The following is a 24,624-nucleotide window of genomic DNA, read 5'->3' as shown; positions in this document are numbered from 1 at the left end:
GATTACTGAATGATGAGATCTCGCCATTCCCAGGGAATAGTCTCTCCGTCCAGAAAGTCACCCAGAAATAGGGTTATTTAGAAGCAGACTTGATGTCAACCAGACTCAATGCCAAGGTCGAGAAGTTCTTCTCTCTTTATCAAGAGAACAATCCCTTGGCTCTTAGTAGTAACGTCAGCCAAAAGAATTAGGGAACTGCAGGCTTTATCCTCCATGGAGTCTCTTTTCATGAGAATAGAGTACAGTTGCATTTGTCGGGATTCTGTCCCAAAATGCCATCATATGGTAACCTGAGCCAGGTAATCTCATTCCTGGTACATTTTCCAGAACCAGCTATTTCTGAAGAGATCAAACTACATTCTCTGGACATTGCCAGATGTCTAAGAATTTATTTTGAGAGATCTCTTTCCTTCGGACGTTCAGAAAATCTGTTCCTCTGTTTTTCAGGCAAAAATAAGGGGCTTAAAAGCTCTAAAACATCTCTTTCTCAGTGCATTAAAGAGAGTTTGCATTAAAGGTTGGTGTTAATATCTCAGGATTTAAAAGTTCCTGAATTTGTTAGGGTGCACTCCACCAGGTCTGTTTCTACATCCTGGGCAGAAAGAAACTCTATAGCTTGAATAGATTTGTTCAGCAGCCTCTTGGATTTCACATCAGACTTCTGTGAACCATTATAGATTAAATTGTACTGAATCGGAGGCCAATACCTTTGACCTTATGTGCTAAATTTTGTCCTTCAAGAGGGCCCTCCATAGGAGTTCTTCTTGCTAAATCCCCATCATTGTGCTGCTGGTGGGACTAAAGGAAGCAGAGATTATGTTAATCTGTTTTCCCTTAGTCCTAAAAGCAGCATAAGACTCTCTCTCTGTATTTAGTGCATAGATTCTCTTTATAATCACACAGTTGGGAGGTGAGTCTTCCTTTCTTATATTGAGAAGAGGAGGGTCTTATTTTTAACCATTTCTAGGTATTTTAAAAAGAATTCCATTTTGTCCTACTATCACACAGAGGCAGAAATACCCCATTGCACTGCTGTATGGACTTTGATTCCCCACATTCTAACATGAATCAACTATCCCATGCATTTGTTTCTATGCTATGGTCTGATATTTCTTTTTAATTTTTTTATTTAAGAAATATTCCAGGAATTTGCATTGCATGGAGATGACTTTAAATTACTGTAATACTCCTTTAAATATGTATTTATTTTAGGTAAAAGTCACACAAAGTACAGAAGGCTTTGATGAACCCCAGCTAATTAAAATACTAGGAAAAGGGGAGTACTTTGGTGAAAAAGCCCTTATCAGGTCTGAAATTATGTATTCTCTTCTTTTCTATCTAATTTTTGTCTACCACCAAATGCATATCATTAATCCTATCCACATCAACTATCTTGCATACAGTGATGATGTCAGATCAGCTAATATTATCGCAGATGACAATGGGGTGGAATGCCTAGTCATGGATAGAGAGTAAGTTACTCAAAGTGATTTCTATTTTAAACTGTTTTTTTTTTTCTACAGCGTAACAGTTGCTTGAGAATTGAAAGTTGGTTTTCTTGCATGATCAAAAATTAGATAGCATTGCAAGTGCAGATATGATATTATTTTGGGTAAAATGAAGCAATACTGAGGGTAGTCATCAGAGGTCAGGCTGCCGTGATGCAAAGTAGCAGCATTGTGGATAAGATTTATTTAGATCTCATACTCATGCAGGGACAAAATGCTAAACATAGATCACTAAAGCTGAGGTCCCACGTTGTTGAAAAGCAGCTTTTTTGCTGCAGATTTTACTACATTTTTTCAGCAGATATTACTGCAGCTCTTGTTTGCTATGGAACGCCATGTGGGACCTTAGCCTAAAAGATAATCAGTCACACTGAAGAGAATTGGGCCAAATTGGGCATTCTGCTAGATAGCAGAGGTGGTCTGAAATCTAGGCAATGAGCTGTAGAACCTGAGGAGGCATGGTCCGCAGCATCTGACTAACGGAGCAAAATATATAAAGCAATGTATTGGATAAAACACTACATGTTTAAATATGATTCTGTAAATGGGAATTCTCCTTTAATACGGGTTGTAACTGGACCTTATAAATACACGACACAAGGCAAATTCTCTTGAGGACAATAACATTGTTACTAGAGATGAGCGAACAGTAAAATGTTCGAGGTTCGATATTCGTTTCGAGTAGCCCCTCAATATTCGACTACTCAAATCGAATATCGAATCCTATTATAGTCTATGGGGGGAAAATGCTCGTTTCAGGGGTAGGCAACGTTCAATCAAATTATACTTACCAAGTCCACGAGTGAGGGTCGGACTAGATCCTCCAAGAAGTCTTCTCCATGCAGCGTCCCCGCGGCATCTTCCAGCTATGAATTCACTCTGCCAGGCATTGGGCCTGGGCAGAGCTGACTGCGCATGTCTGCACTACAAGTGGGCATGCGCAGTCGGCTCTGCCCAGGCCCGATGCCTGGCAGAGTGAATGAAGAGCCGGAAGACGCCGCAGGGGAAGCTGCACAGAGAAGACTTCTAAAGGTAGGAGACGAACCAGTGTTGATTGGCCGACTGTATAGCATCATCAATGCTGGTTCTGCATTGAACTTTTCCATTCGTATAGCGAGTGGTACTCGATCGAGTACGAGTATTTCGAATTCTGTAGTATTCGATCGAATACCTACTCGATCGAATACTACTCGCTCATCTCTAATTGTTACTTTTTTGCACAAGGACTTTTAATCAAACTGTTGGAACTTATGAAGAACTTCAAAAGTACCTTGAGGGCTATGTGGCCAACCTGACATTGGATGATGAAAGACGGCATGCCAAGTAAGTTCCGGCTTTGACACTAACTATAAATTGGTTTTATCTATTTTTGTCCATTTTCATGGATCCTTCTATACATCTACCTACTATCCTTCTTGGGTGGGGTACAAAATGGCCGTGAATAATGGATGTTTTTCATTGCTGTCTTGCACCTTAGTCATGGGAATGTAGGCTTACTGTTTTCATTGTGAGAAAACTCTCACCGATTTTAGGAAATATATTATCAAAATGTTAATTCTGCTTAAACTACCACAGTACAAACTATTTTTGTAAAGGAAATAAAAGCATAGCTAATGAAATAAGCCATAAGCAAAATACTAAGAACATGTGGGGACACACTAGCAGCGATTTCGCTATAAATTATTAACTGATCTGCATAATAAAATTTGGATGTTTAGACAGTAAATTACATTTTTTTGTATCTAATTTTTAAAAATGGATTCCTTTCCCTTTTCCATAGAAAATACATCTTTGCTACCTATGCTATGGGCTCTGTCTTATAAATGAATATAGAAAAATATGTTTAACTGTGTGATTTGACTTTCTTCAGGAAATCCACAGAAAGACAGCTTGACAAGTTGGTGTCACTGGAAATGATTCAGATGATGGAAACAGTTTCCAAATTTTCCTCTTCTTCACCGTTCCATGATCTAGAGATTATCACCACATTAGGTGTTGGTGGGTTCGGGAGAGTGGAGCTTGTAAGGGATTCTACTGCCTATTAATTTACTGCCTAGAATGTATACTGAGTATTTAAAATGAAATGAAAATATATAAAATGAAATTATATATATATATATATTTATATATATATTGTATATATTTGGGATTTGGGAAGCTACTTGTTATTGTGAATATTCACCTGGCGTATGGAGACTTACTTTCTAACAGTGCTCCATGGGAGAAAGTATCTTTAGTCGAGAAGGAAGAAAACTATTTTATATGAGCTAAACTTGTAGACAGTAGATTTATTGAAAGCCAGAATAAAGCCTGTGCCTTTTCAACCAAAGTGCTAATAAAAAAATGTTCTAGCTAGTTAATAGCAAACTGTTTTCTCCAACTCTTTACCCAGCTTCTGTTGTTATTATTATTATTATTATTATTATTATTATTATTATTTGTATAGAACCATTAATTCCATGATGCTTTATATTTGAGGGTTTACATACAGGACACAAAATATACAAACAGATATAGTACTAACAGTGACCGACTGGCAGAGTGGGACAGAGGGCCCTGCTTGCAAGGGCTTACAGTCTATGAGGGAAGAGGGATAGAGACAGAAGGTGAGGAACGAGACAGTTCAGATGGTGGTGTGGTGACAGTAGTATTACTGGAGGTTGTAGGCCTTCCTGAACAGGTCAGTCTTCAGGGCCTTCTTGAAGCATGTCATTGTGGGGGTCAGTCTTATGTGTCTTGGTAAGGAGTTCCAGAGTATGGGGGATGGATGGGAGAAATCTTGGAGACGGTTGTGTGAGGAGCAGATGAGAGCAGAGCGGAGTAGGAGGTCTTTGGAGGATTCGAGTTACGTGTTGGCAGGTAGCAGGAGATTAGGTCAGAGATATATGGAGGGGACAGGTTGTGGATGGGTTAAGTGTTGGTCAGGTAGAGGGGCCGTATGAGGTGAGGCGAAAATGATGAACTCTGTTTTCTCTATGTTGAGTTTGAGAAAGTGGGAAGAGAGAAAGGAGGCTACGGCCGCAAAACAATCTGAAACTCTGGACAACAGAGAGGTAATGTCTGGTCCAGAGAGATATATTTGAGTGTCATCGGCATAGCAATGGTATTGAAAACCATGAGATTCTATGAGTTGACCCAGGCCAAGAGTGTAGATAGAGAACAAGAGGAGTCCTCAGACAGAGCCTTGGGGACACCTAAAGAAAGACTTACTTCTGTTCCCAAAAGTTGAGGACTTTTGAGGGTTTGGTACAGGTTCCATTTTGGTAGTTGTTGCAACTGGGCCTATAGCTCTTGAAAACTTGTAGAATGCTGTAGCTGGCATCTCAGCTGGGCCCATGTTGTCCCAAAATTGCTAAACTGGTGATAAATCTCTTAACCAGGCAGGCCAGAGAAGTATGGCAATTTGGAGAACATTACTGGGAAACCCTTTCTATGTGTGGCCAACGATTGTCCTGCTGAAAAATGATAGTTGGATGTCCTGTACATATCTTTGAGCTGTTAATGTCCGTGGTATAATTAGCAGGGGTGACTGGAATATGCAGTGACTCACTAGATCACCACACCTGCAGTTGGAGCAGTGTTAAGCTCCACAGCAAAGGCAGGATTGAATTGTTCACCATGAGGTCTCCATGCTAGACTGTCCTATGATCCCAAACAGAACTTTGTTGCTAAAGATGATACAGTTCAAATACATAGCATGACAGCACTACATGACCATGGCTAGCTGTCAATGGCAGGACATGTAATGGGTTCCATGACACCAAACTTTCTTGAGATAAGTGCGCGAAAATAGTCCACGCAGAGGTGTGTAATGAGGGTGCCATCTGTGTCTGAATGAAAACTAGAAGCTGCTCATGCTTATTGGCAGATCAAACAGTTCTCGCTACTGTTGGTCTGTCTGGGCTATCCATAGCTGGTATGTTTCCTGTATGTGCCCGTGTGTAACCACTACTCCCAACAACTCTTAACAGCTAGGTCAGAACAGCTCATATGGCAGCCTATTTGTTTAAATGACCATCCTGCTTTTTTTAGTCCAATGATACCCTCCATCTCAAAGTCTGCCAACTGGGCAAAATGATGTATTGTATTGTAGAGGCATGTGTAGAAGTCAACAATCTCTCACCAAGAGCTACACTACCCAAAAGCCTGAGAGCCTTTTTTAATATTAATTGTAATTAAATTTTTTAAATCACATAAAAATAAAACAATATCAACAAAAAAGGGTACACTGAAGGTTGGCTGGGGAAACGAGGGTAGGGTTGGGTAGAACAAAAAATAGCAGGTGGCGAGCAGGGAGGAACATAGAGGAGGGATGAGAACAACAGCCCTGTCGTAGCAGAGTCAAATCTGAGAGTCTTTTTATAGGGCAGCAGGGGGAGCACTTGTACACCCTCTTGTGACAAAGTGAGAAAGTGCAGTGCAGGCAAATGTGTTGTTACTTAGTGGGATCCCACACCCAGTGAGTTCAAGTACCCCATAATTTTGGGACATTTCTTGACCTCAGACTTTCAACTACCCAATCTCATGAATTTGAATGACAGACAACAGGTCACTAACAGTTACATGTTGGGTTATCCTGCATACATCCAATGTCTAACCTCCCTATCAGGGGCGTAACTTGAGGGGTGCAGAGGATGCAGTCGCACTGGGGCCCAAGAGTCTTATGGGCCTCATAAGCACTGGCATCAGTATTGAAATTGCAGCTTCCATCTGGCCGATAAACCAAGGAGACCCACAGATTACCCTAACCATACTAAGTGTGAGTAAACGCCTTAGCATCTGTAACCATCACTGTCAAGAATTCGCTCTAGGGATGAGGTAGGGGGCCCTGGAGAAAAGACTGCACTAGGGCCCACAAGACTTTAGTTACGCCACTGCTCCCTCTGCATAACTGTACCTGTCCTTACTAATTGCCCAGGACTAGTAACTGATAATAACAAATACTATACACACCAAAATATCCAGAAGCAAGGCAGAGCAGCAGTACTAATAAGGGACAAAAACCCAAATGTTGCTGTCTACAGATGGGTGTCTGGTTTGGTTAACATATATATAACTTCACTTTCTGGTGTGACTTAAGTGTATGTTCACATATGGCTGATCTGCAACACAAATTTCAGTCATTAAAAATCAGTTCCATTCATCTAAATAGGGTTATTTCTGCAACAAGTGCATTTATTTAAGAATATCTTATTCACATCAATGTACCGTATTTTCCGGACTATAAGCCGCACATAAAAACCTACGATTTCCTCAGAAATCGTAAGTGCGGCTTATAGTCCGGTGCGGCTTATATATGGATGGAAGCGGCGGCAAAGACTGCGTGCCGCTTCCATACATACATAAAAGGCACCGTAAGGGTGCATTCACACTACGCCGGCGTGTAACACAGCCGTACACGCCGGCGTTACAGCAGGGCTGCCGGACACTTCCTATTCATTTCTATGGGAGCCGGCATGCGAGCGCTCCCTATAGAAATGAATGGAAAAAAGCAGTCCATTCATTTCTATGGGGAGCGCTCGCATGTCGGCTCCCATAGAAATGAATAGGAAGTGTCCGGCAGCCCTGCTGTCACGCCGGCCTGAAACAGAATGTGAAACTTACCCAGCGGTGCAGGGCGGGCGGGCGGGCATTCAGGCCTCCTCTGCCTCCAATGTTCCGTCCTTCTCCTCCAGCGCTCGCTGATAATGGCCGGGGCGCATGCGCAATATCATAATGCTTCTACTGCACATGTGCCCTGGCCATTATCAGCTTGCGAGCGCCGGAGGAGGACGGAACATCGGAGGAAGAGGAGGCCTGAATGCCCGCCCACCCTACACCGCTCGGTAAGTTTCACATTCTGTTTCAGGCTTTTATTTTAAAACGGGGGGGGGGGGGGGGGGGGGTAGTTTAACCTAACGTTTACGGTTGGGCTCTATCAGCATGATTTTGCTGATAGAGCCCCTCCTCGCCTGCCGAGCGCTTCCAATAGAAGCGGCTGGCACGCGGGGGGTTAAGCGGCCGCTGGCAAAGTCTGCCTGCCGCCTCTTTCAATAAGATATAATGCGCACCGGACTGCGGCTTATAGTCCGGTGCGCCTTATATATGAACCGAGACGGACTATAAGGCGCTCATGGGCAATGCGGCTTATAGTCCAGTGCGCCTTATAGTCCATAAAATATGGTAATTGATTTTTAGAATTGAAATTTCTGATGCAGGTCTGACCTATGTGAACATACCTATGCTCAGTATTCTATTCATCCTTTTGTACTACTTTAAATGTCCCGTTACTTGCCTCCTACACAATACAAACAAGATGGTTATCAGATATGATAAACTGCATGAATCTTGTGCTCAAAATACATTTTTTAAAGTGGGGTTAACCACTTGCCAACTGACCATTGGGTATATACATTCAGGTGTTCAGGGTTTAACTCCTCAAGCAGATAACGCCTTCTTGCAGAGTTTGCAGATACAGGAACAGGGAGGCAGCTGTCAGTGACAACTAGACTCCCAAAGAGGAGTTTATTCCAGTCTCTGCCTTCCTGATCTCTGTATTCACAGTACTTAAAGGGGTTGGCCACCCTTAAGCTGAAAAAACCACAGTGCCCCAGGCAACTCAGAAAGATGGTTATAGGACAAATGTGCTGTAAAAATGAAATTTATTTTACCTGTTCCCCATTAAAATGAGATATTGCAGTGTGAGCTCAGCCGGCCTGTGTGGGCGGGACATCAATAAACTGAAAGTAAAACTCCTGGCCTACATTCCAGGCTGAGGCGCATCACAGCGCTGCCCACACATAGGATGTGATCACACAGCTTCATTCACCTCAGCACCTCTGGCTAGCAGAATGCGCTCACAATGGCTGTCACTCTCACAACACAGGGCTGAATCCTAGGGGTCCTGCACAACTAATAGCCGCTGAGGGCCGCTATGATTCATCCAATTTGAATGGAGCCCCAAAACACCTTCTTTAGCACTAAATTCAATAAAATGCCACTGAACACCATCGATTACAATAGGGTTGTGACTAAATACTATACTCAGTAAGGACCTGGTCCTTATCACTTATAGTATTAGCCGCCTCAGTGTGATCTATTTCCCATTACTGGTCAGGACGTTTTTCCCCTCTAGTGGTCAGGATTTGAACTGAAGTAGTATTTAGCCAGCTCACAGTAAAATGGCCAAATCCCCTACCCCAGAAGGACCAGGACCTCACCAGTCCAAATTCCAGAGAAGAGTTCAAATTCTTATGACTCCCCTTGCAATATATAGTAAATGAAATTCCCAGCACTCTAAGTATGCTTCCAAAGTGAAATTTTATTCCGACAAATAAACGTTTCGGTCTACAAGACCTTCCTCAGTGTGTCGGTAGGAAGAAGGAGGTATAGGAAGCTAAACAAAATGGGTAGGGAGTCCTGGTGGATGAGTGCCCAGGACTCCCTATTAGAGATGAGCGAACACTGTTCGGATCAGCCGATCCGAACAGCATGCACCCATAGAAATGAATGGAAGCACCTGTGACGCTGGCCGGCCACCGGCAAAGTCAGCGTGACAGGTGCTTCTATTCATTTCTATGGGAGCGTGCTGTTCAGATCGGCTGATACGAATAGTGTTCGCTCATCTCTACTCCCTATCCATTTTGTTTGGCTTCCTATACCTCCTTCTTTCTACCGACACACTGAGGAAGGTCTTGTAGACCGAAACGTTTATTTGTCGGAATAAAATTTCACTTTGGAAGCATACTTAGAGTGCTGGGAATTTCATTTACTATATCATGATGGCCGTGAGACGCCATTTCCGAGCACCAGCCTAATCACCGAGTGACTGTTCATTATTCACAAGATATACGCCCCCTTGCAAGATACCCACAGGGGAGGGGATAACCCCTGTAAGTCTACCCCCGCACTGCTAGCAGTTATTTCACCAATAACCATATATTTCCTGTGCACCCCCAGACAAGCATTCTATATCTTTCTAGTGCACCCCCATAGTGTTAATAAGTAGAGATGAGCGAACACTAAAATGTTCGAGGTTCGAAATTCGATTCGAACAGCTGCTCACTGTTCGAGTGTTCGAACGGGTTTCGAACCCCATTATAGTCTATGGGGAACATATACTCGTTAAGGGGGAAACCCAAATCCGTGTCTGGAGGGTCACCAAGTCCACTATGACACCCCAGGAAATGATACCAACACCCTGGAATGACACTGGGACAGCAGGGGAAGCATGTCTGGGGGCATAAAAGTCACTTTATTTCATGGAAATCCCTGTCAGTTTGCGATTTTCGCAAGCTAACTTTTCCCCATAGAAATGCATTGGCCAGTGCTGATTGGCCAGAGTACGGAACTCGACCAATCAGCGCTGGCTCTGCTGGAGGAGGCGGAGTTCAAGATCGCTCCACACCAGTCTCCATTCAGGTCCGACCTTAGACTCCGCCTCCTCCGGCAGAGCCAGCGCTGATTGGCCGAAGGCTGGCCAATGCATTCCTATGCGAATGCAGAGACTTAGCAGTGCTGAGCCAGTTCTGCTCAACTACACATCTGATGCACACTCGGCACTGCTACATCAGATGTAGCAATCTGATGTAGCAGAGCCGAGGGTGCACTAGAACCCCTGTGCAAACTCAGTTCACGCTAATAGAATGCATTGGCCAGCGCTGATTGGCCAATGCATTCTATTAGCCCGATGAAGTAGAGCTGAATGTGTGTCATGTCGCTTTTTTTTCTAGCGTAAAAAAATGATAGCGAAAAAAAAAAAAAACAAGCCCTCTACATAGACTATCATTGTATGGAGGCGGATTATGATGTGGATTCTGCAGTCAAAATCCACCTCCATGTTCCCGTGTGAACTAGCCCTAACACAGATATGAAAGATTCCTCCATTCTTCATTAGCCTCTTGTGCATCGCCAAACCCTCCCTTCCTGAATGTACTTTCAGTGCAAGGAGCACACACAACAACCCCCCAGCTCTCCACATGCCTCTCTACTATGTACCCCACATCTCTCCCCCCACAGTACACACTAAACCCCACATCTCTCCACCTCCACATTACAACACGCACCCGACAACTCCCATAGTACACAATGCACCCCAAATCTGCCCTCCCACAGTACACTGTGCACCCCATATCTCTCCCCATTAGACAATGCACCCCACATCTCCCCCACATTATACAATGCACTCCACATCTTTCCACCTCCACACTACAACATGCATCCTACAACTCTTACCCCATAGTACACCATGCACCTACATCTCTCAGCCCCACTACACAATGCAGCCCACATCTACCCCCCAGATTTGTCCTCCCCTCCACACCATGCATCCTACATCTCACCCACACTACACAATAAACCCCACGTCTTTCATATCCCCACAATACACCAGGCACCTCACATCTCTGCATGTTCCTCCACTGCAATGGGATACAACTTTTCTACATTGTTCAAGGACCTTCTTGCAATCACAGACACGCCTACCCAGTAACAAGACTAGAGAGTCATGTGACTGTGACGTCATAAGGTCCTTGCTGAATAGTGAAAGACCAGGCAGAAGAGCAGAGCAGGCACAGACACGTGACATGGTCAAGCTGGGTCACATGCCCCTCCATGTCACGAGCTCAGTGGTCAGAGGAGGAGTGTCAGAGAGCCGGCAGAGCCAAGTAAGCTGGGGACGTGGCCTCAAAAATAAAGAGACAGGTGTAGAATTGAAAATGAATGTCTATGAGAAAGTTTATTATTTATCTTTGGGCTACACATTACAGACTGTTAGTTATAAAGTGGCCAACCCCTTTAATGACTTATGTGCATACAGGCCTGGCAATGGTGGATGTTGGAGAACTGCAGGAGTTGCTGGGCCCTAGAGGACTCATGTAAGCTCTGCAGTGAGTGCAAAGACGTTATATTCATCTAGTAACTGGGGTTAATATATCTTGTGTATTGTATCTTATATATTGTGAAAAACAGACATGTCCCCACATCCTTTTTTTCCCCCCAGATATTAAGAAAAAAAATGTTGCTTTATTCAGCTTTTGCTGTTGGCATGTATTTCAATACTTATCAAGTCGCAAAATGCTGTTCTGGCTAAATCTGTCAGACAAACTCTCTAAGGCTGCATTCACACAGAGTAACGCCAGGCGTCATTTGTGTGTAATTTGTGTGTCTTTTACGGCCGTCATAAAACGTTTACATAGAGTTCTATAGGAAAAGATGGCCGTCATTTACGGCCGTCATTTACGGCCGTCATTGTAATGACGGCCGTAAATGACGGCAGTAAATTACGGACGTCTTTTCCTATAGAACTCTATGTAAACGTTTTATGACGGCCGTAAAAGACACACAAATTACACACAAATGACGCCTGGCGTTACTCTGTGTGAATGCAGCCTAACAGCCCTGCTTGCAGATCCACGTTCACAGTTATTTTTAGATTCACGTTATTTTACTTGTTTCATTTTTAGATTTAGCCAGGTTGAAATTTGGGTGTACGTGGTAGATCTCATGATCAAAATATGATTGTTCATAGATTAAAATAGTTGTTGTGATAAATCATGCATTATAAATTAATATTTAAAGGGAGTCTGTCAGCAGCAAGTTGTTCATAAACCTAATCTCAGTACCTTGTAGAGGGGATTAAGTAGTTTCCAAATATATGGGTGTATTCACACTGAGTAAACGCTAGCTTATTCTGAACGTAAAACACGTTCAGAATAAGCGGCGTCTAAAGCAGCTCCATTCATTTCTATGGGAGCGGGGATACGAGCGCTCCCCATAGAAATGAATGGGCTGCTTCTTTCACTCCGTGCAGTCCCATTGAAGTGAATGGGGAGTGCCAGCGTATACGGCAAGCTCTGCTCATGCCGGAGCGTACACGCCGGCACTCCCCATTCACTTCAATGGGACTGCACGGAGTGAAAGAAGCAGCCCATTCATTTCTATGGGGAGCGCTCGTATCCCCGCTCCCATAGAAATGAATGGAGCTGCTTTAGACGCCGCTTATTCTGAACGTGTTTTACGTTCAGAATAAGCTAGCGTTTACTCAGTGTGAATGCACCCTATCTCTGTTATTCAGTTTTGGAGACCCATTTTCATGTAAATATCTGTTTTTAACTATGTCCAAGTGAGAGAACAGTGACTAGATTCCTGGGCTCTGCTTTCTACCCCTTGTTTGCACATGAATAAAAAGTGATGTACATAAATATAGCCATTTTTGTATATATATATATATATATATATATATATATATATATATATATATATATAAACTATATATATGCATACTCAAACCCAATTCAAAAAAGTTGGGGCACTATGTAAAATTGTAAAGAAAACAAGAATGCAATGATTTGGAAATCTCATATAACCATATTTTCTTCACAATAGGACGTAGAACACATATCTGAAGTTGAAAATTAGAATTCTTTCCATTTCAGTTGAAAAAATAAACACACTTAGAAATTGAAAAGCTGGGACAGGACCATGTATACAATTGTTTAGACTTTCCTATTGAGTCTGCTGGACATGATGTCTTTGATTACCATAAAGACTTTGAAATTTTGATTTATCTGACCAAGAACAGTTTTCCATTTTGCCTCAGTATATTTTTAATGAGTTTTGGCCAAGCGAAGATGGCAGTGTTTCTGGATTGTGTTGCTATATGGTTTCTTCTTTACATGATTCAGCTGTAACTTGCATTTGTAGATTGCATGGCAAACTGTTTTCACAAAAAAATGACTTCTGGAGGTATAAGGGTCCATTCACACGGAGTAACGTGCCGCGTGATGTGGAACGTATACGGCGTTTCAGACTTTGCACGCCGTAAAAGCTCCCATTGATTTCAATGGGAGCCTGGATCGTATATGCCGCGTTATTTTGTGGCCGTGATTACTCCGTGTTACTCCATGTGAATGGACCCTTAATGTGTACATGCAGTGATTTGCATTACCGATTCATGCCTGTTTTTAATGCAGTGGTGTTTGAGGACCTCTAGATCTTGGGAATACAATACTGAGTAACATGATCCCTTGTGCACATGGATTTTTCCAGGTTCTCTGAACTTTTTGCTGAAATTATGTACTGTAGATTGTAGGATATTCAAAGTCTTTGTAATTTTGCTTTGATGAACATTCTTATATGCAGTTTTTCAGAGATTGGTGAAGATCTGACCTTCTTAGCTTCTGAAGGATTCTGCTGTTCTAACATGTTTTTTTTTTATATACACATAAAAGTTGAAAATTGACCCTCTAGCTTTTTTTACGTAGTATCACTCACCAGTGTCTTCTCCTGCCTTTTGTTAACCCTGTCCCAACTTATTTTGCTGACATCAAATTCTAAATTAGAATTTACATGAAATGGAAAAATTTCGAATTTTCAACTTCAGATTTGTGATCTATGATGAATAATCATTGCATTCTAATGTTCTTTATATTTTACATAACCCAATTTTTTTTTAGAATTGGGGATGTACATATAAAGGTATATAAATATAATTTATATGAGATTATTGAAAAAACTTGATACAAATGATGACGATGCAAATAATCGGTCTTCTTTGTGCAGGTAAAAGTGAAAAATGAAAACTTAGTGTTTGCTATGAAATGCATCAAGAAGAGACACATTGTTGATAATAGGCAACAAGAACATATACATTCAGAAAAGAATATTTTACATGACGCTCATTCTCCGTTCATAGTGAAGTAAGTATAGCAATTGATGAAGAACACAATATAGTTTAGACCAGTGATTCTCAATCTTTTCAAGTGAATTACTCCATAGCGAAGAAACATCTTAACCGAGTATCCCCAAAGTAGCAGTCACACACAGTACAGACCAAAAGTTTGGACACACCTTCTCATTTAAAGAGTTTTCTGTACTTTCATGACTATTGTAGATGCACACTGAAGGCATCAAAACTATGAATTAACACATGTGGAATTATATACTTAACAAAAAAGTGTGAAACAACTGAAAAAATGTCTTATATTCTAGGTTCTTCAAATAGACACCTTTTGCTTTGATTACTGCTTTGCACACTCTTGGCATTCTCTTGATGAGCTTCAAGAGGTAGACACCGGAAATAATCTTCCAACAATCTTGAAGGAGTTCCCGGAGATGCTTAGCGTTTGTTGGCCCTTTTGCCTTCACTCTGCGGTCCAGCTCACCCCAAACCATCTCGATTGGGTTCAGGTCTGGTGATTGTGGAGGCCAGGTCATCTGGCGTAGCACCCCATCACTCTCCTTCGTGGTCAAATAACCCTTACACAGCCTGGAGGTGTGTTTGGGGTCATTGTCCTGTTGAAAAATAAATGATGGTCCAACTAAACGCAAACCAGATGGAATAGCATGCCGCTGCAATATGCTGTGGTAGCCATGCTGGTTCAGTATGCCTTCAATTTTCCAAATTCCAATTCTAATTCCAAAGCACCCCCACACCATCACACCTCCTCCTCCATGCTTCAAGGTGGGAACCAGGCATGTAAAGTCCATCCGTTCACCTTTTCTGCGTCGCACAAAGACACGGTGGTTGGAACCAAAGATCTCAAATTTGGACTCATCTGACCAAAGCACAGATTTCCACTGGTCTAATGTCCATTCCTTGTGTTCTTCAGCCCAAATAAGTCTCTTCTGCTTGTTGCCTGTCTTTAGCAGTGGTTTTCTAGCAGCTATTTTACCATGAAGGCCTGCTGCACAAGTCTCCTCTTAACAGTTGTTGTAGAGATGTGTCTGCTGCTAGAACTCTGTGTGGCATTGACCTGGCCTCTAATCTGAGCTGCTGTTAACCTGCAATTTCTGAGGCTGGTGACTCGGATGAACTTATCCTCCGCAGCAGAGGTGACTCTTGGTCTTCCTTTCCAGGGGCGGTCCTCATGTGAGCCAGGTTCTTTGTAGCGCTTGATGGTTTTTGTAACTGCACTTGGGGACACTTTCAAACTTTTCCCAATTTTTCGGACTGACTGACCTTCATTTCTTACAGTAATGATGGCCACTCGTTTTTCTTTACTTAGCTGCTTTTTTCTTGCCATAATACAAATTCTAACAGTCTATTCAATAGGACTATCAGCTGTGTATCCACCTGACTTCTGCACAACACAACTGATGGTCCCAACCCCATTTATAAGGCAAGAAATCCCACTTATTAAACCTGACAGGACACACCTGTGAAGTGAAAGCTATTTCCGGTGACTACCTCTTGAAGCTCATCAAGAGAATGCCAAGAGTGTGCAAAGCAGGAATCAAAGCAAAAGGTGGCTACTTTGAAGAACCGAGAATAGAAGACATATTTTCAGTTGTTTCACATTTTTTTTTGTTAAGTATATAATTCCACATGTGTTAATTCATAGTGTTGATGCCTTCAGTGTGAAACTACAATTTTCATGGTAATAAAAATACAGAAAACTCTTTGAATGAGAACGTGTGTCCAAACTTTTGGTCTGTACTGTAAATGTTAATAAAATAAGGCTTCTTTGGAGCCTTTGTTAACTATTATGCAAGTGCTCCCACACTCAGTAGAATGTCCATATCAGTTCCCTCATACTCCATATAATGACCCCATGAGTGCCACTACATATAGTATAATGACTAGAGATGAGCGAACACTAAAATGTTCGAGGTTCGAAATTCGATTCGAACAGCCGCTCAATGTTCGTGTGTTCGAACGGGTTTCGAACCCCATTATAGTCTATGGGGAACAGATACTCGTTAAGGGGGAAACCCAAATCCGTGTCTGGAGGGTCACCAAGTCCACTATGACACCCCAGGAAATGATGCCAACACCTCTGGAATGACACTGGGACAGCAGGGGAAGCATGTCTGGGGGCATCTAACACACCAAAGACCCTCTATTACCCCAACATCACAGCCTAACAACTACACACTTTACACACTCAATACCACCTCTCTGACAGTAGGAAAACACCTTGAAACATGTGTATTTGGCACTTGCAGTGAGGAGAGCTTGTCACCAGCAGTGAATTTGGCCCTTGTAGTAAGTTGAGGTTGGCACCAACATTTGTTTTGAAAATCAGGGTGGATTGAGCCTCTAACCAGCAGAGTTTGGGCAAATTCATGGTGGAGGGAGCCTCTAAACACCCCAGTTTGGGCAAATTCATGGTGGAGGGAGCCTCTAAAAACCCCAGTTTGGACCAATTCATGGTGGAGGGAGCCTCTAACCAGCCCAGTTTGGGCAAATTCATGGTGGAGGGAGCCTCTAAAAAACCCAGTTTGGACCAATTCATGGTGGAGGGAGCCTCTAACCAGCCCAGTTTGGGCAAATTCATGGTGGAGGGAGCCTCTAACCAGCCCAGTTTGGACCAATTAATGGTGGAGGGAGCCTCTAACCAGCCCAGTTTGGACCAATTAATGGTGGAGGGAGCCTCTAACCAGCCCAGTTTGAACCAATTCATGGTGGAGGGAGCCTCTAAACAGCCCAGTTTGGGCAAATTCATGGTGGAGGGAGCCTCTAAAAAACCCAGTTTGGACCAATTCATGGTGGAGGGAGCCTCTAACCAGCCCAGTTTGGACCAATTAATGGTGGAGGGAGCCTCTAACCAGCCCAGTTTGGACCAATTCATGGTGGAGGGAGCCTCTAAACAGCCAAGTTTTGGGAAATTCATGGTGGAGGGAGCCTCTAACCAGCCCAGTTTGGACCAATTCATGGTGGAGGGAGCCTCTAAACAGCCAAGTTTTGGGAAATTCATGGTGGAGGGAGCCTCTAACCAGCCCAGTTTGGACCAATTCATGGTGGAGGGAGCCTCTAAAAAACCCAGTTTGGACCAATTCATGGTGGAGGGAGCCTCTAAACAGCCCAGTTTGGGCAAATTCATGGTGGAGGGAGCCTCTAACCAGCCCAGTTTGGACCAATTAATGGTGGAGGGAGCCTCTAAACAGCCCAGTTTGGGCAAATTCATGGTGGAGGGAGCCTCTAACCAGCCCAGTTTGGACCAATTCATGGTGGAGGGAGCCTCTAACCAGCCCAGTTTGGGCAAATTCATGGTGGAGGGAGCCTCTAAAAAACCCAGTTTGGACCAATTCATGGTGGAGGGAGCCTCTAACCAGCCCAGTTTGGGCAAATTCATGGTGGAGGGAGCCTCTAACCAGCCCAGTTTGGACCAATTAATGGTGGAGGGAGCCTCTAACCAGCCCAGTTTGGACCAATTCATGGTGGAGGGAGCCTCTAACCAGCCCAGTTTGGACCAATTAATGGTGGAGGGAGCCTCTAAACAGCCAAGTTTTGGGAAATTCATGGTGGAGGGAGCCTCTAACCAGCCCAGTTTGGACCAATTCATGGTGGAGGGAGCCTCTAAACAGCCCAGTTTGGGCAAATTCATGGTGGAGGGAGCCTCTAAAAAACCCAGTTTGGACCAATTCATGGTGGAGGGAGCCTCTAATTAGCCCAGTTTGGACCAATTAATTGTGGAGGGAGCCTCTAACCAGCCCAGTTTGGACCAATTAATGGTGGAGGGAGCCTCTAAACAGCCCAGTTTGGGCAAATTCATGGTGGAGGGAGCCTCTAACCAGCCCAGTTTGGACCAATTAATGGTGGAGGGAGCCTCTAACCAGCCCAGTTTGGACCAATTAATGGTGGAGGGAGCCTCTAACCACCCCAGTTTGGACCAATTCATGGTGGAGGGAGCCTCTAACCAGCCCAGTTTGGACCAATTCATGGTGGAGGGAGCCTCTAAAAAACCCAGTTTGGACCAATTCATGGTGGAGGGAGCCTCTAAACAGCCCAGTTTGGGCAAATTCATGGTGGAGGGAGCCTCTAAAAAACCCAGTTTGGACCAATTCATGGTGGAGGGAGCCTCTAACCAGCCCAGTTTGGACCAATTAATGGTGGAGGGAGCCTCTAAACAGCCAAGTTTGGACCAATTCATGGTGGAGGGAGCCTCTAAAAACCCCAGTTTGGACCAATTCATGGTGGAGGGAGCCTCTAACCAGCCCAGTTTGGACCAATTAATGGTGGAGGGAGCCTCTAACCAGCCCAGTTTGGACCAATTAATGGTGGAGGGAGCCTCTAACCACCCCAGTTTGGACCAATTCATGGTGGAGGGAGCCTCTAAACAGCCAAGTTTGGACCAATTCATGGTGAAGGGAGCCTCTAAAAACCCGTTTGGACCAATTCATGGTGGAGGGAGCCTCTAACCAGCCCAGTTTGGGCAAATTCATGGTGGAGGGAGCCTCTAAACAGCCCAGTTTGGGCAAATTCATGGTGGAGGGAGCCTCTAACCAGCCCAGTTTGGACCAATTAATGGTGGAGGGAGCCTCTAACCAGCCCAGTTTGGACCAATTAATGGTGGAGGGAGCCTCTAACCACCCCAGTTTGGACCAATTCATGGTGGAGGGAGCCTCTAAACAGCCAAGTTTGGACCAATTCATGGTGGAGGGAGCCTCTAAAAACCCCAGTTTGGACCAATTCATGGTGGAGGGAGCCTCTAACCAGCCCAGTTTGGACCAATTAATGGTGGAGGGAGCCTCTAAACAGCCAAGTTTTGGGAAATTCATGGTGGAGGGAGCCTCTAACCAGCCCAGTTTGGACCAATTCATGGTGGAGGGAGCCTCTAAAAAACCCAGTTTGGACCAATTCATGGTGGAGGGAGCCTCTAACCAGCCCAGTTTGGACCAATTCATGGTGGAGGGAGCCTCTAAACAGCCCAGTTTGGGCAAATTCATGGTGGAGGGAGCCTCTAAAAAACCCAGTTTGGACCAATTCATGGTGGAGGGAGCCTCTAATTAGCCCAGTTTGGACCAATTAATTGTGGAGGGAGCCTCTAACCAGCCCAGTTTGGACCAATTAATGGTGGAGGGAGCCTCTAAACAGCCCAGTTTGGGCAAATTCATGGTGGAGGGAGCCTCTAACCAGCCCAGTTTGGACCAATTAATGGTGGAGGGAGCCTCTAACCAGCCCAGTTTGGACCAATTAATGGTGGAGGGAGCCTCTAACCACCCCAGTTTGGACCAATTCATGGTGGAGGGAGCCTCTAACCAGCCCAGTTTGGACCAATTCATGGTGGAGGGAGCCTCTAAAAAACCCAGTTTGGACCAATTCATGGTGGAGGGAGCCTCTAAACAGCCCAGTTTGGGCAAATTCATGGTGGAGGGAGCCTCTAAAAAACCCAGTTTGGACCAATTCATGGTGGAGGGAGCCTCTAACCAGCCCAGTTTGGACCAATTAATGGTGGAGGGAGCCTCTAAACAGCCAAGTTTGGACCAATTCATGGTGGAGGGAGCCTCTAAAAACCCCAGTTTGGACCAATTCATGGTGGAGGGAGCCTCTAACCAGCCCAGTTTGGACCAATTAATGGTGGAGGGAGCCTCTAACCAGCCCAGTTTGGACCAATTAATGGTGGAGGGAGCCTCTAACCACCCCAGTTTGGACCAATTCATGGTGGAGGGAGCCTCTAAACAGCCAAGTTTGGACCAATTCATGGTGAAGGGAGCCTCTAAAAACCCGTTTGGACCAATTCATGGTGGAGGGAGCCTCTAACCAGCCCAGTTTGGGCAAATTCATGGTGGAGGGAGCCTCTAAACAGCCCAGTTTGGGCAAATTCATGGTGGAGGGAGCCTCTAACCAGCCCAGTTTGGACCAATTAATGGTGGAGGGAGCCTCTAACCAGCCCAGTTTGGACCAATTAATGGTGGAGGGAGCCTCTAACCACCCCAGTTTGGACCAATTCATGGTGGAGGGAGCCTCTAAACAGCCAAGTTTGGACCAATTCATGGTGGAGGGAGCCTCTAAAAACCCCAGTTTGGACCAATTCATGGTGGAGGGAGCCTCTAACCAGCCCAGTTTGGACCAATTAATGGTGGAGGGAGCCTCTAAACAGCCAAGTTTTGGGAAATTCATGGTGGAGGGAGCCTCTAACCAGCCCAGTTTGGACCAATTCATGGTGGAGGGAGCCTCTAAAAAACCCAGTTTGGACCAATTCATGGTGGAGGGAGCCTCTAAACAGCCCAGTTTGGGCAAATTCATGGTGGAGGGAGCCTCTAACCAGCCCAGTTTGGACCAATTAATGGTGGAGGGAGCCTCTAAACAGCCCAGTTTGGGCAAATTCATGGTGGAGGGAGCCTCTAACCAGCCCAGTTTGGACCAATTCATGGTGGAGGGAGCCTCTAACCAGCCCAGTTTGGGCAAATTCATGGTGGAGGGAGCCTCTAAAAAACCCAGTTTGGACCAATTCATGGTGGAGGGAGCCTCTAACCAGCCCAGTTTGGGCAAATTCATGGTGGAGGGAGCCTCTAACCAGCCCAGTTTGGACCAATTAATGGTGGAGGGAGCCTCTAACCAGCCCAGTTTGGACCAATTCATGGTGGAGGGAGCCTCTAACCAGCCCAGTTTGGACCAATTAATGGTGGAGGGAGCCTCTAAACAGCCAAGTTTTGGGAAATTCATGGTGGAGGGAGCCTCTAACCAGCCCAGTTTGGACCAATTCATGGTGGAGGGAGCCTCTAAACAGCCCAGTTTGGGCAAATTCATGGTGGAGGGAGCCTCTAAAAAACCCAGTTTGGACCAATTCATGGTGGAGGGAGCCTCTAATTAGCCCAGTTTGGACCAATTAATTGTGGAGGGAGCCTCTAACCAGCCCAGTTTGGACCAATTAATGGTGGAGGGAGCCTCTAAACAGCCCAGTTTGGGCAAATTCATGGTGGAGGGAGCCTCTAACCAGCCCAGTTTGGACCAATTAATGGTGGAGGGAGCCTCTAACCAGCCCAGTTTGGACCAATTAATGGTGGAGGGAGCCTCTAACCACCCCAGTTTGGACCAATTCATGGTGGAGGGAGCCTCTAACCAGCCCAGTTTGGACCAATTCATGGTGGAGGGAGCCTCTAAAAAACCCAGTTTGGACCAATTCATGGTGGAGGGAGCCTCTAAACAGCCCAGTTTGGGCAAATTCATGGTGGAGGGAGCCTCTAAAAAACCCAGTTTGGACCAATTCATGGTGGAGGGAGCCTCTAACCAGCCCAGTTTGGACCAATTAATGGTGGAGGGAGCCTCTAAACAGCCAAGTTTGGACCAATTCATGGTGGAGGGAGCCTCTAAAAACCCCAGTTTGGACCAATTCATGGTGGAGGGAGCCTCTAACCAGCCCAGTTTGGACCAATTAATGGTGGAGGGAGCCTCTAACCAGCCCAGTTTGGACCAATTAATGGTGGAGGGAGCCTCTAACCACCCCAGTTTGGACCAATTCATGGTGGAGGGAGCCTCTAAACAGCCAAGTTTGGACCAATTCATGGTGAAGGGAGCCTCTAAAAACCCGTTTGGACCAATTCATGGTGGAGGGAGCCTCTAACCAGCCCAGTTTGGGCAAATTCATGGTGGAGGGAGCCTCTAAACAGCCCAGTTTGGGCAAATTCATGGTGGAGGGAGCCTCTAACCAGCCCAGTTTGGACCAATTAATGGTGGAGGGAGCCTCTAACCAGCCCAGTTTGGACCAATTAATGGTGGAGGGAGCCTCTAACCACCCCAGTTTGGACCAATTCATGGTGGAGGGAGCCTCTAAACAGCCAAGTTTGGACCAATTCATGGTGGAGGGAGCCTCTAAAAACCCCAGTTTGGACCAATTCATGGTGGAGGGAGCCTCTAACCAGCCCAGTTTGGACCAATTAATGGTGGAGGGAGCCTCTAAACAGCCAAGTTTTGGGAAATTCATGGTGGAGGGAGCCTCTAACCAGCCCAGTTTGGACCAATTCATGGTGGAGGGAGCCTCTAAACAGCCCAGTTTGGGCAAATTCATGGTGGAGGGAGCCTCTAAAAAACCCAGTTTGGACCAATTCATGGTGGAGGGAGCCTCTAATTAGCCCAGTTTGGACCAATTAATTGTGGAGGGAGCCTCTAACCAGCCCAGTTTGGACCAATTAATGGTGGAGGGAGCCTCTAAACAGCCCAGTTTGGGCAAATTCATGGTGGAGGGAGCCTCTAACCAGCCCAGTTTGGACCAATTAATGGTGGAGGGAGCCTCTAACCAGCCCAGTTTGGACCAATTAATGGTGGAGGGAGCCTCTAACCACCCCAGTTTGGACCAATTCATGGTGGAGGGAGCCTCTAACCAGCCCAGTTTGGACCAATTCATGGTGGAGGGAGCCTTTAACCAGCCCAGTTTGGACCAATTAATGGTGGAGGGAGCCTCTAACCACCCCAGTTTGGACCAATTCATGGTGGAGGGAGCCTCTAAAAAACCCAGTTTGGACCAATTCATGGTGGAGGGAGCCTCTAAACAGCCCAGTTTGGGCAAATTCATGGTGGAGGGAGCCTCTAAACAGCCCAGTTTGGGCAAATTCATGGTGGAGGGAGCCTCTAACCAGCCCAGTTTGGACCAATTAATGGTGGTGGGAGCCTCTAACCAGCCCAGTTTGGACCAATTCATGGTGGAGGGAGCCTCTAAACAGCCCAGTTTGGGCAAATTCATGGTGGAAGGAGCCTCTAACCAGCAGAGTTGTGGGAAAGCAGGGTGGAGGGAGCCTCTAACCAGCAGAGTTGGTGGAAATCAGGGTGGAGGGAGCCTCTAACCAGCAGAGTTGGGGGAAATCATGTTGGAGGGAGCCTAGTATTAGCAGAATTGTGCAACGCTTATGGTGGATGAGTATGAGGATGCGGAGGAATTGGAGAGGTTGAGTACAGACATGGAGTTTCATGTTGGGGTGCTTTACACAGGTGGGCACAAAAATGAAGGCTCTATCCAGTGGTGGTTCATTTTTATCAAAGTGAGCCGGTCGGCACTCTCAGCTGACAGACGGGTGCGCTTGTCAGTGATGATGCCACCGGCTGCACTGAACACCCTCTCAGATAGGACGCTGGCGGCAGGACAGGACAGCACCTCCAAGGCATATAGGGCAAGTTCAAGCCACAGGTCCAACTTCGACACCCAATACGTGTAGGGCGCAGAGGGGTCGGAGAGGACAGGGCTGTGGTCGGAAAGGTATTCCCGCAACATGCGCCTATACTTCTCACGCCTGGTGACACTAGGACCCTCCGTGGCGGCACTTTGGCGAGGGGGTGCCATCAAGGTGTCCCAGACCTTAGACAGTGTGCCCCTCGTTTGTGTGGACCGGTGAGAACTTGGTTGCCTACTGGAGGAACTGCCCTCCCTGCCGCCACTGTCACATGCTGGAAACATCTCCATCATATTCTGCACCAATTGCCTGTGGCAAGCATTGATGCGATTGGCCCTCCCCTCTACCGGAATAAAAGACGAGATGTTGTTTTTATACCGGGGGTCAAGGATAGCAAAGATCCAGTACTGGTTGTCCTCCATGATTTTGACAATACGCTTGTCGGTTGTAAAGCACCCCAACATGAACTCAGCCATGTCTGCCACAGTGTTAGTTGGCATGACTCCTCTGGCCCCACCGGAAAGTTCAATCTCCATTTCCTCCTCATCCTCCATGTCTACCCATCCGCGCTGCAACAATGGGACGATTCGAAGTTGCCCGGAAGCCTCCTGTATCACCATCACATCATCGGACAACTCTTCTTCCTCCTCCTCCTCCTCCTCCTCCTCCTCCATTAAACGCAGTGAAGCGGACAGATGTGTGGACCTACTCTCCAGCTGTGACGGATCGGATGCTATCCCTAACTCCTCTGTGTGATCTGAGTTATCCCTGATGTCAATCAGGGATTCTCTCAGAACACACAAGAGCGGGATTGTAAGGCTCACCATCGCATCCTCAGAGCTCACCCTCCTTGTGGACTCCTCAAAGACCCGTAGGATGTCACAAAGGTCTCTCATCCATGGCCACTCATGGATGTGAAACTGAGGCAGCTGACTTTGTGGCACCCTAGGGTTTTGTAGCTGGTATTCCATCAAAGGTCTCTGCTGCTCAACCACTCTATTCAACATCTGAAACGTTGAGTTCCAGCGTGTGGGGACGTCGCACAAAAGCCGGTGTTGTGGCACATGCAGGCGTTGCTGGAGAGATTTTAAGCTAGCAGCGGCTACTGTCGACTTGCGAAAGTGGGCGCACATGCGCCGCACTTTCACCAGTAGCTCTGGAACATTGGGGTAGCTCTTTAGGAAACGTTGCACCACTAGGTTGAAGACGTGGGCCAGGCATGGAACATGTTGGAGTCCGGCAAGCTCCAGAGCTGCTACCAGGTTCCGGCCGTTATCACAAACGACCATGCCTGGGCCCAGGTGCAGCG

At 45.6% G+C, this 24,624-nt stretch overlaps 1 protein-coding gene across 2 annotated transcripts in view; it reads left to right on the top strand.

The window, feature by feature from the left end:
- The window catches only part of PRKG2 (protein kinase cGMP-dependent 2), a 118,426-nt gene that overhangs the window by 53,252 nt on the left and 40,550 nt on the right, over positions 1-24,624 (top strand). Inside the window, exons 7-11 of one of the 2 annotated variants that reach the window (XM_075283801.1) lie at positions 1,213-1,307; positions 1,404-1,472; positions 2,733-2,831; positions 3,379-3,442; positions 14,049-14,185. In XM_075283801.1, the coding sequence (XP_075139902.1) occupies positions 1,213-1,307; positions 1,404-1,472; positions 2,733-2,831; positions 3,379-3,442; positions 14,049-14,185 (464 nt within the window). Of the gene's footprint in view, positions 1-1,212; positions 1,308-1,403; positions 1,473-2,732; positions 2,832-3,378; positions 3,530-14,048; positions 14,186-24,624 lie in introns of both variants that reach the window. The other variant, XM_075283791.1, reaches the window with a different exon arrangement.

Source organism: Leptodactylus fuscus, chromosome 1 (genome assembly GCF_031893055.1).
Source record: "Leptodactylus fuscus isolate aLepFus1 chromosome 1, aLepFus1.hap2, whole genome shotgun sequence".
Classification (NCBI taxonomy): domain Eukaryota; kingdom Metazoa; phylum Chordata; class Amphibia; order Anura; family Leptodactylidae; genus Leptodactylus; species Leptodactylus fuscus.
Note: the sequence above shows the minus strand (reverse complement) of the source record. Positions and strands in the feature narration are given on the sequence as shown.